The sequence below is a fragment of the Taeniopygia guttata genome, chromosome 22 (assembly GCF_048771995.1).
Source record: "Taeniopygia guttata chromosome 22, bTaeGut7.mat, whole genome shotgun sequence".
Taxonomy (NCBI): Eukaryota; Metazoa; Chordata; class Aves; order Passeriformes; family Estrildidae; genus Taeniopygia; species Taeniopygia guttata.
The window spans coordinates 1,571,954-1,582,548 of record NC_133047.1 but is presented as its reverse complement, the minus strand read 5'-3'; the positions used below and the strand labels follow the sequence as shown (position 1 = coordinate 1,582,548).

The window sequence follows — 10,595 nt, the reverse complement described above, 5'->3', positions numbered from 1 at the left end:
CGCTTTCTGCACTTCCTGCAAATCCTGCAATTCCCGCAAATCCCGCAGTTCCCGAGCTTCCTGCAAATCCCGCATTTCCCACAAATCCCGCAATTCCCGAGCTTCCCGCAAATCCTGCAATTCCCGTAAATCCTGCAATTCCCGCAAATCCCGCAATTCCCGAGCTTCCTGCAAATCCCGCATTTCCCGCACTTTCCACACTTCGTGCAAGTCCCGCACTTCCTGCAAATCCCACAATTCCCACACTTCCTGCAAATCCTGCCATTCCCGCAAATCCCGCAATTCCTGCACTTCCCACAAGTCCCACAAATCCTGCAATTCCTGCACTTCCTGCAAATCCCGCAATTCCCGCAAGTCTCGCACTTCCTGCAATTCCTGCAATTCCCACACTTCCCACAAATCCTGCACTTCCTGCAATTCACGCAATTCCTGCAATTATCGCAATTCCCACACTTCCTGCAAATCCCACAATTCCTGCACTTCCCACAATTCCCACACTTCCTGCAAATCCTGCCATTCCCGCAAATCCCGCAATTCCTGCACTTCCCACAAGTCCCACAAATCCAGCAATTCCTGCACTTCCTGCAAATCCCGCAATTCCCGCAATTCCCACAAGTCCCGCAAGTCTCGCACTTCCTGCAATTCCTGCAATTCCTGCAATTCCCACACTTCCCACAAATCCTGCAATTCCTGCAATTCATGCAATTCCTGCAATTCTCGCAATTCCCACACTTCCTGCAATTCCTGCCATTCCCGCAAATCCCGCAATTCCCGCAATTCCCACGAGTCCCACAAGTCTCGCACTTCATGCAATTCCTGCAATTCCCACACTTGCCACAAATCCTGCAATTCCTGCAATTCATGCAATTCCTGCAATTCCTGCAATTCCCACACTTCCCGCAAATCCCGCAATTCCTGCACTTCCCGCAATTCCTGCACTTCCCGCAATTCCTGCACTTCCCGCAATTCCTGCTCCCCACAATTCCGGCTGCCCCGAGGTGCCGGGAAAGGCTCCCGGGATGGCACCGCCGGGAGCGGCTGCGGGAGAAACGCGGGAAGGGCAGCGGGAATGGCCGGAGGGACCCCAAACCCCAATGGGTGACCCCAAACCCCAATGGGTGACCCCAAACCCCAATGGGTGACCCCAAACCCGGCTGGGGAACACCCAAATCCAGTGGGGTGACCCCTAAACCCCAATGGGTGATTCCAAACCCAGTTGGGTGCCCCTCAGACGTCGCTGGGTGAACCCAAACGTGGCTGGGTGATCGCAAATCCATCTGGATGACCCCAAACCCATCTGGGTGATCCCAAACCCATCTGGGCGATCCCAAATCCACCTGGGTGACCCCAAATCCACCTGAGTGACCCCAAACCCACCTGGGTGACCCCAAACCCATGAGGGTGGCCCCAAACCCATCTGGGTGACCCCAAACCCATCTGGGTTACTCCAAACCCACCTGAGTGACCCCAGACCCATGAGGGTGACCCCAAACCCATGAGGGTGACCCCAAACCCACCTGAGTGACCCCAAACCCATCTGGGTGACCCCAAATCCACCTGGGTGACCCCAAATCCATCTGGATGACCCCAAATCCACCTGAGTGACTCCAAACCCATCTGGGTTACCCCAAACCCACCTGAGTGACCCCAAACCCATCTGGGTGACCCCAAACCCACCTGGGTGACCCCCACTGACACCCCCACCCTCAGGATGCTCCTCCCATCCCAAGCCATCCCTCTCCAGGTGCTTTTCCAGGATAAGTGGGACCATTAGGTAAATTTGTTATTGATTGCATCACATTAGGCCGCGGTTTTTTTCGGATTTTCATGGCAACAGGAATAATAAAAATGCACTTTATGCTGCCGGATTTATGGGTTTGTAAAGCAGCTTTGGTGCCCCCCTGGGAATGCGGGGATTAGAGGGGCATTAAACACCTCCAGCAAAAATTCCACTCAGGTGAAAAAGGGGGAATTCAAGGGCGAGGAGCGAAAATAAGAGTTTAATTTATTATCAAAGGCATAAAAGCCTCGTAAAAAAATAAAAAATAAAGAAAAAAATTTTTAAAAAGCCTTCTCGCCAGGCAGGAGGAATCCATAATCCCACTGCTTGTGGATTCTGCCCGGGAACTTCTGGAGAGAGCAGGCGCAGAGGAAAAGCAGGATCAAAATGTGAGGGGAGAGTGGAAAATTCGGGGGAAAACTCATGAGCACCAACCTCTCCTCCCTCCCAGCCAAACCGACCTTCCTGCAGAGCTGGGGAGAATTCCAGCCGGGAAATTCCTGGATTTCCAGCCCAGCTCTGTGCTGCGCCAGGAGGGGGGTGACAAAGGGCCCCAGGTGTCCCCAGGTGTCACCAGAGCCATGTTTAGTTTCTCCTGGACGCCTTGTCTGGCACTGGGATCACTCTGCTCTTAAACCATCCCATTTTTGGGAATTTGGGGTGAAAATATCCGGGTGAGACCAAACCTGCACGGGAGTTTTGTTCCTGTAAGGAATCGCTTCCCGTGGGAGCTGAGCCATAAATCCCCTAAATCCGCACAGAGCCTCTGCTCGGGGCTGAAATCCCCGTCCCTGCAGCCGCTGATCCCACCCCAATCCTGAGGAGTTCTTTGGGATTTCTGGAGCATCCAGAGGCGAATCCCCAGCGCTCCCCACAAAGCGCTTCAGGATCCGCCGCTCCCACCTGAGCCCGGGTGTTCAATCAATCCCGCTTTTCCACGGATTGCAGCAAAAGGAGAAATTAACGGGGTGGTTTTTTCCATCCGCCCTGAATCCTGCTGCTGCCACAGCCTGGAATTCCTCCCTCGTTCCCCTGCAGCGTTTTGATGCCGTTTTCCTCCCCTCCTTTGGCGAGGAGCCCTCGGAGTTTTCCCAGTTTACAAACCCCTGGCTCGAGCCCTAATTAATCCTCAGAGGGCACTAATGGCACAGAAAGCTCCGGAGCAGCTTGAGTTATCCACGGAGAAGCCAATAAACACCCCCGGGGATGAGCAGAGCTGTTAAATACCCCGTAAATCTGCCGACAGGAACATTCCCTGCTGGGAATCTCCTCCAGGCTGGGATTCCCCTTTCCTTTCCTTTCCTTTCCTTTCCTTTCCTTTCCTTTCCTTTCCTTTCCTTTCCTTTCCTTTCCTTTCCTTTCCTTTCCTTTCCTTTCCTTTCCTTTCCTTTCCTTTCCTTTCCTTTCCTTTCCTTTCCTTTCCTTTCCTTTCCTTTCCTTTCCTTTCCTTTCCTTTCCTTTCCTTTCCTTTCCTTTCCTTTCCTTTCCTTTCCTTTCCTTTCCTTTCCTTTCCTTTCCTTTCCTTTCCTTTCCTTTCCTTTCCTTTCCTTTCCTTTCCTTTCCTTTCCTTTCCTTTCCTTTCCTTTCCTTTCCTTTCCTTTCCTTTCCTTTCCTTTCCTTTCCTTTCCTTTCCTTTCCTTTCCTTTCCTTTCCTTTCCTTTCCTTTCCTTTCCTTTCCTTTCCTTTCCTTTCCTTTCCTTTCCTTTCCTTTCCTTTCCTTTCCTTTCCTTTCCTTTCCTTTCCTTTCCTTTCCTTTCCTTTCCTTTCCTTTCCTTTCCTTTCCTTTCCTTTCCTTTCCTTTCCTTTCCTTTCCTTTCCTTTCCTTTCCTTTCCTTTCGCTTCCCTTCCCAGATGGGGATTGGGGCTGGTTTGGGCTCTTCCCAGGAAAGGGGGAAGCCACAAACCCCCAAATTTGTGCCGTGGCCACCAAACCCCTCCAGGTTTGTGCCCAAAAGAGGACAAGGGGTCACAGAATGACAAAATCCCCACGGGAGGAGCAGAGGGGTCCTGGGCAGGAGCAGGACAGGTCTGGGGACCCTGAGGCTGGGAAGGGACAGCAGGGGACATTGCTGAGGTCACTGCTCCAAAACGGCCCTGGAAAGGGATCGGGGGGTCCTGGAAAGGGATTGGGGATTCTGGGGTCAGGGGGATCCTGGAAAGGGATTGGGGCGTCCTGGACAGGGACTGGGGAAATCCTGGAAAGGGATTGGGGGATCCTGGAATTCAGGAGAGGATGGAGCTGGGATTCAGAAGAGGATGGACCTGGAATTCGGGAAAGGATGGGGCTGGAATTAGGGAGGGATGGGGCTGGAAAAGATGAAGCTGGAATTCGGGAGAGGGTGAGGCTGGAATTCAGGAGAGGATGGGGCTGGAATTCGGGAGAGGGATGGGGCTGGAATTCAGGAGAGGGATGAGGCTGGAATTCTGGAGGGATGGGGCTGGAATTCGGGAGACGATGGGGCTGGAATTAGGAAGTGGATGGGGCTGGAATTCGGGAAAAGATGAGGCTGGAATTCAGGAGAGGGATGGGGCTGGAATTCCAGAGGGATGGAGCTGGAAAATTCCAGAGGGATGGAGCTGGAATTCGGGACGGTTTCAAACGGCACCAGCAGCCTCTGGCGGGCGAGGCGGGCTCTGCAGAGGAGTTTGGTTTTATTTAACAAAACTCCAGCTGAGCGCTGAGACTGGGCTGGGATGGGAAATTCTGGAGCATCCCAGCTTTCCCCGAGATGGGAATTTCAGCTCTTCTGCCTCCCCCGGCCCAGGCTGGGCTTAAATCAAGCTGAAACCGGCTTAAAGGGCTCTGGAGAATCAGCAGAGAGGAAAATCTGCTCCGGGTTTGGCTGTGATTTAGTGAGACCCGCTCAAAGCCGTGTTTACGCAGCGCCGGGCTCAATAAATCCCGGAATTACTGCTCCTCTTTAGGCGTGATTTAAGTCACTTTAAGGGTTTTGAATTTGCAGCAGCACAGCCAAAAGGGTTTTTCACAGCTGGGTGAGGGAAATGAACAAACCCCAAAGGTCTCAGCCCATCCCAAACTCGGGATGTTCCCGCTCCAGCACCCAAATAATCCCCGTGGATGATTTTAACCCAATTCCAGCATCCTGTGTCGGAGCTGGGGTAAATCCTCATTTTCCAAGCTCTCCTCCAGTGGAACAAGGATTTCATCCGGCATGGAGAGGGCTGGGAATCCTGGAATGGGGTGGGAAGTGCCTCAAAACTCATCCAGCTGCAGCCCAGGGACAGCGCCCGCTGTCCCAGGGTGCTGTGAGCGCATCTCCCTCCTCCAGCTCCGCGATGAATTATTTATTCCCGGAGTGCAGCAGCTCCGCTGAATTATTGAGGAGGATTTGGATCTGGAGGCTGATGGAGCAGAAGCACGGAACGCCCGAGGGGAAATCCAGGCCCTTTTCCTGCTGTTTTTTTCCCTGGAAAGCAGCAGGAGAGAGGCCTGAGCCGCCCTGGGGTGAATCCGGGCAGGCAGAGCCAGGCGGGCAGAATGGAGACAGGAATTGCACAAGTGGTGAGTAATGAGAGGAGGGGAGGAGGAGGAGAAAAAGGCTGGGAAGGAAAAGGAGAGAAAACTTTTCTTCTGAAAAGGAGAGAAAACTTCTGCTCCAGAGCCCCTGGAGTGGGGTGACACTGGGGTCGGGATAGCTCACCCACGATATTCCCATTTCTGACCCAGCTGTGACACCTGCGTTGGGATGAGAATTTGGGATATGGGATATCTCATCCACCAATATTCCCAGATGTGACACCTGCGTTGGGATGAGAATCTGGGATATGGGATATTTCATCCACCAGTATTCCCAGATGTGACACCTGGGTTGGGATCAAAGCTGAGCCCAAAGCTGAGCCCAAAGTTGAGTCCTAAAGCAGAGCCCTCAGCAATCCAAAAAAGCATCCCAATCCTGAAATCCCAAATCCCTGCTCTGACACTCTGACGCTTTGGGATCACCCTTTGGGATCAGGTTTTAGGATCACCCTTTGGGAACAGGTTTTGGGATCATCCTTTGCGTTCACCCTTTGGGATCAGGTTTTGGGTTCACCCTTTGGATCAGGTTTTGGGATCACCCTTTGGATCAGGTTTTGGGATCACCCTTTGGGCTCAGCCTTTGGGATCAGGTTTTGGGCAGCCCCACAGCCGCTTTCTCCCCCCTTGGAAGGGAAACTCTGTTCCCGTGGTTTTGGGAAGCAAACCCATCCTCCAAACCAGGAGAGCTGTGCCAGCGCCGTGTGTCCCCCCCTGCCCAGCCCCGGGGACGTCCCTTCCCCGTCCCCCCAGCCCTTCCCACCCCACACCCCGTGCCCAGATCTGTTGAAAATCCAGGTGGAAAAATCAAGGTACATTTTATTTCCCCGCCACCCCCGGGTGCCATCGGAGCCCTCCAGCCCCGCGGAGCCTTTGGAGGTTTTGTTTCCTTTTCCAGCCTCTGCCTCACTCCTCCCATCTTCCCTCATGGCTCTGTGGGGGAAAAAGTCATTAAATCCACACCTCCATCTCGCTTTTATCACTGATCTGATTATCTTGTAATTCCCTCCCCGAGCAGCAAACGAGTGTGAACCGACTTCTATCCAATTTCACCATTTCAACGGATTTGTAAATAATCTGGGAGTAAGAAAAAAAGAAAAAAAAATGGAGCGGGGAGGGGGGGGAATCCTGTCTTTGTAATTTCTGCTTTTCCTTTATAGTGAAATAAAAGGGATTTTATTCCATGTAGCCATGCAAATCCACTTAGGGCTGTGCCCAGGGGATGGAGGAAGGGGTGGGAGGGAAGAGGGAGGGACTCACTCCCCACCTCAGCCCCGCCCGGAGCTGCCAGACCTGAGCCAGGCCCGGGAACTTTTCCCTGCCCGAATTCCCTGCAGGGAAACAAATCACCCGTGGTTCACCCTCCGTCTGCAGCCAAAGGACCAAAAGTGGATTTTTGTGATTTTTTTTTTTTTTTGGGGGGGTTTTTTTGGTTGTTTTTTGTTTTTGTTTTTTGGTTTTTGTTTTTTTTTTTTTTTTTTGTGGCTGGGTTTTGGTAGAGGAATTTTGAAGCGGTTAAAATGTGGAATGTTTGCGGGGGGATTTTCACAACAGGTCAGGTCCCACCATGGGGAAATCCAGGTGGATTTAGGGAGGCGTTTCAGGACCTGGCCTTCCCCCCACGCTTCTCAAGAACCCAAACCTCCCCCAGGATCCTTTCCAGCTCCTCTCTGGGGCTCCCCTGCCCTGGGAAGGCTCCCGGGTGACTCGGCAGGGGCGGCTGCAGGGGAGGGCGCGGCACCGGCGAGCACCGACATGACTGGGATGGGATCCATGGGATCCATGGGATGGGATCCATGGGATGGGATCCATGGGATGGGATCCATGGGATCCATGGGATGGGATCCATGGGATGGGATGGGATCCATGGGATGGGATCCATGGGATCCATGGGATGGGATCCATGGGATGGGATCCATGGGATCCATGGGATCCATGGGATGGGATCCATGGGATGGGATCCATGGGATCCATGGGATGGGATCCATGCAATGGGATCCATGGGATGGGATCCATGGGATGGGATCCATGGGATGCAATGGGATCCATGGGATGGGATCCATGGGATGGGATCCATGGGATCCATGGGATTGGATCCATGGGATGGGATGGGATCCATGGGATTGGATCCATGGGATGGGATGGGATCCTTGGGATGGGATCCTTGGGATGGGATGGGATCCATGGGATGCAACGGAATCCATGGGATGGGATGGGATGGGATGGGATGGGATGGGATGGGATGGGATGGGATGGGATGGATGGATGGATGGATGGATGGATGGATGGATGGATGGATGGATGGATGGATGGATGGATGGGGCAGCCAGGCAGGGCGAATTCCAGCCCAGAGGATCCAGGCAGGGCGAATTCCAGCCCAGAGGATCCAGGCAAGGCGAATTCCAGCCCAGAGGATCCAGGCAGGGCGAATTCCAGCCCAGAGGATCCAGGCAGGGTGAGTTCCAGCCCAGGAGGAGCCGAGCACGTCCTCGGGGACAGCCAAGGGACAGCTGAGGGACACCACGGGGCTCTTCCCCCTGAGCCCCCCACGGTGGTGGAATGCTGAGCTCCCAGGCCGGAGGATTCCTGGGATCCGGCTGGAGCGGATCCCTCCTGCTTGTGGTTTGCGGTAGAAACACGGAGCTGGCTGGAGATGAACCGTCACCGCTCCCCTGGGCCCTTCCCCCTGCTGAACCCTCTCTGTGCTCGCATGAACTCGCTTTCTCCTTCCTCTCCGTCTCCTCCTCCTTCTGTTCCTACTTCTATTTCTCCCTCTCCCTCCTCTTCCTTCTCCTCCTCCTCCCTCTCCTCTTGCTTCTTCTCCTCCTTCTCCTTTTCTTCCTCCTCCTTCATTTCCTCCTCCTCACTGGCTCTTCTCCCTCCTCTCCTCCTCCTCCCTCCCTCCTCCTCTTCCTCCTTCATCTCCTCCTCCCTCTCTCTCTTCTCCCGCTTCTCCTCCTTCTCTTCCTCCTCCTCCTTCTTTCTCTCCTCCTCCTCCTCTCTCTCTTCCTCCTCCTCCCTCTCCTTCTCTCTCTCCCCCTCCCTCTCCCCTTCCCCTTCCTCCCCTCACTTTGGAGCTCCCAAAATCTCCGATTCTCAGCCCAGCGGAGACACCGCGGGAGCTGCCAGGAAACGGCGTCCAAAAAAGGCAGGGGGAGGATCTCGTCTTCGAGTGGCAGCGCCGTAAATCCCAGAAATCCCAGAAATCCCAGAAATCCCAGAAATCCCAGAAATCCCAGAAATCCCAGCCCCGCAGGACTGCTCCCGCTCCTGTCAAACCCCGGGAGGGGAGGGCCGGGATTGGGGTCACGCCTCCCGCCCGGTCCTGGGGCGCTGGCCCGGCTCCCACTGGGAGAGCGCCCAAATCCCAGTGCTGAGCTCCTCGGGGCGTGCCAGAGGCTGGAGATCCATCCCCGGGACACCATCCCAACCCCATGGACACCATGATCCCAACCCCATGGACACCATGATCCCAACCCCATGGACACCATGATCCCAACCCCATGGACACCATGATCTCAATCCCATGGGAACACTATCCCAACCCCATGGACATCATCCCAACACCATGGACACCATGATCCCAACCCCATGGACACCATCCCAACACCATGGACACCATGATCCCAACCCCATGGACACCATCCCAACTCCATGGACACCATGATCTCAATCCCATGGGAACACTATCCCAGCCTCATAGACACCATTCCAACCCCATGGACACCATGATCCCAACCCCATGGACACCATCCCAACCCCATGGAAACCATGATCCCAATCCCACGGACACCATCCCAACTCCATGGACACCATGATCCCAACCCCATGGACACCATGATCTCAATCCCATGGGACACTATCCCAGCCTCATAGACACCATTCCAACCCCATGGACACCATCCCAACTCCATGGACACCATGATCCCAACCCCATGGACACCATGATCCCAATCCCATGGGAACACTATCCCAACCCCATGGACACCATGATCCCAACCCCATGGACACCATGATCTCAATCCCATGGGACACTATCCCAGCCTCATAGACACCATCCCAACCCCATGGACACCATGATCCCAATCCCACGGACACCATGATCTCAATCCCATGGGACACTATCCCAGCCCCATGGACACCATCCCAACCCCATGGAAACCATGATCCCAACCCCGTGGACACCATGATCCCAATCCCACGGACACCATCCCAACTCCATGGACACCATGATCCCAATCCCACAGACACCATCCCAACTCCATGGACACCATGATCCCAACCCCATGGACACCATCCCAACCCATGGGACACCATGATCCCAATCCCACAGAACACCATCCCAATTCCTTGGGCACCCAGCAGCCCAGTGTGAGACTGAACGGGAATCCTGGGCTGGAATAGGAACCCTGGGCTGGAATGGGAACCCTGGGCTGGAATAGGAACCCTGGGCTGGGATGGGAACCCTGGGCTGGAATGGGGATCCCGGGCTGGAATGGGAACCCTGGGCTGGAATCGGGATCCTGGGCTGGAATGGGAACCCTGGGCTGGAATGGGGGACCCTGGGCTGGAATGGGAACCCTGGGCTGGAATGGGGATCCCGGGCTGGAATGGGGATCCTGGGCTGGAATGGGAACCCTGGGCTGGAATGGGGATCCCGGGCTGGAATGGGAATCCTGGGCTGGAATGGGGGACCCTGGGCTGGAATGGGAACCCTGGGCTGGGATGGGGATCCTGGGCTGGAATGGGGAGTCCTGGGCTGGAATGGGGATCCCGGGCTGGAATGGGAATCCTGGGCTGGAATGGGGGACCCTGGGCTGGAATGGGAATCCTGGGCTCGAATGGGGAATCCTGGGCTGGAATGGGGATGCTGGGCTGGAATGGGGAATCCTGGGCTGGAATGGGGATGCTGGGCTGGAATGGGGGATCCTGGGCTGGAATAGGGATCCTGGGCTGGGATGGGGAATCCTGGGCTGGGATGGGGAATCCTGGGCTGGAATAGGGATGCTGGGCTGGAATAGGGATGCTGGGCTGGAATGGGGAATCCTGGGCTGGAATGGGGATCCTGGGCTGGAATGGGGAATCCTGGGCTGGGATGGGGAACCCTGGGCTGGAATGGGGACCCTGGGCTGGAATGGGAACCCTGGGTTGGAATGGGGATGCTGGGCTGGGATGGGAATCCTGGGCTGGGATGGGAATCCTGGACTGGAATGGGGACCCTGGGCTGGAATGGGGATGCTGGGCTGGAATGGGGATCCCAGGCTGGAATGGGAACCCTGG

The 10,595-nt window shown here is 55.1% G+C and overlaps 1 protein-coding gene across 1 annotated transcript in view; it reads right to left on the bottom strand.

Moving 5' to 3' along the window:
- Positions 1-6,114: 6,114 nt before the first annotated feature.
- LOC140680443 (uncharacterized) overlaps positions 6,115-10,595 on the bottom strand; it is a 7,250-nt gene continuing 2,769 nt past the window's right edge. Inside the window, exon 3 of the mRNA XM_072917549.1 lies at positions 6,115-10,308. Within this exon, the coding sequence (XP_072773650.1) occupies positions 9,421-10,308 (888 nt within the window). The 3' untranslated portion in view covers positions 6,115-9,420. The remainder of the gene's footprint in view (positions 10,309-10,595) is intronic.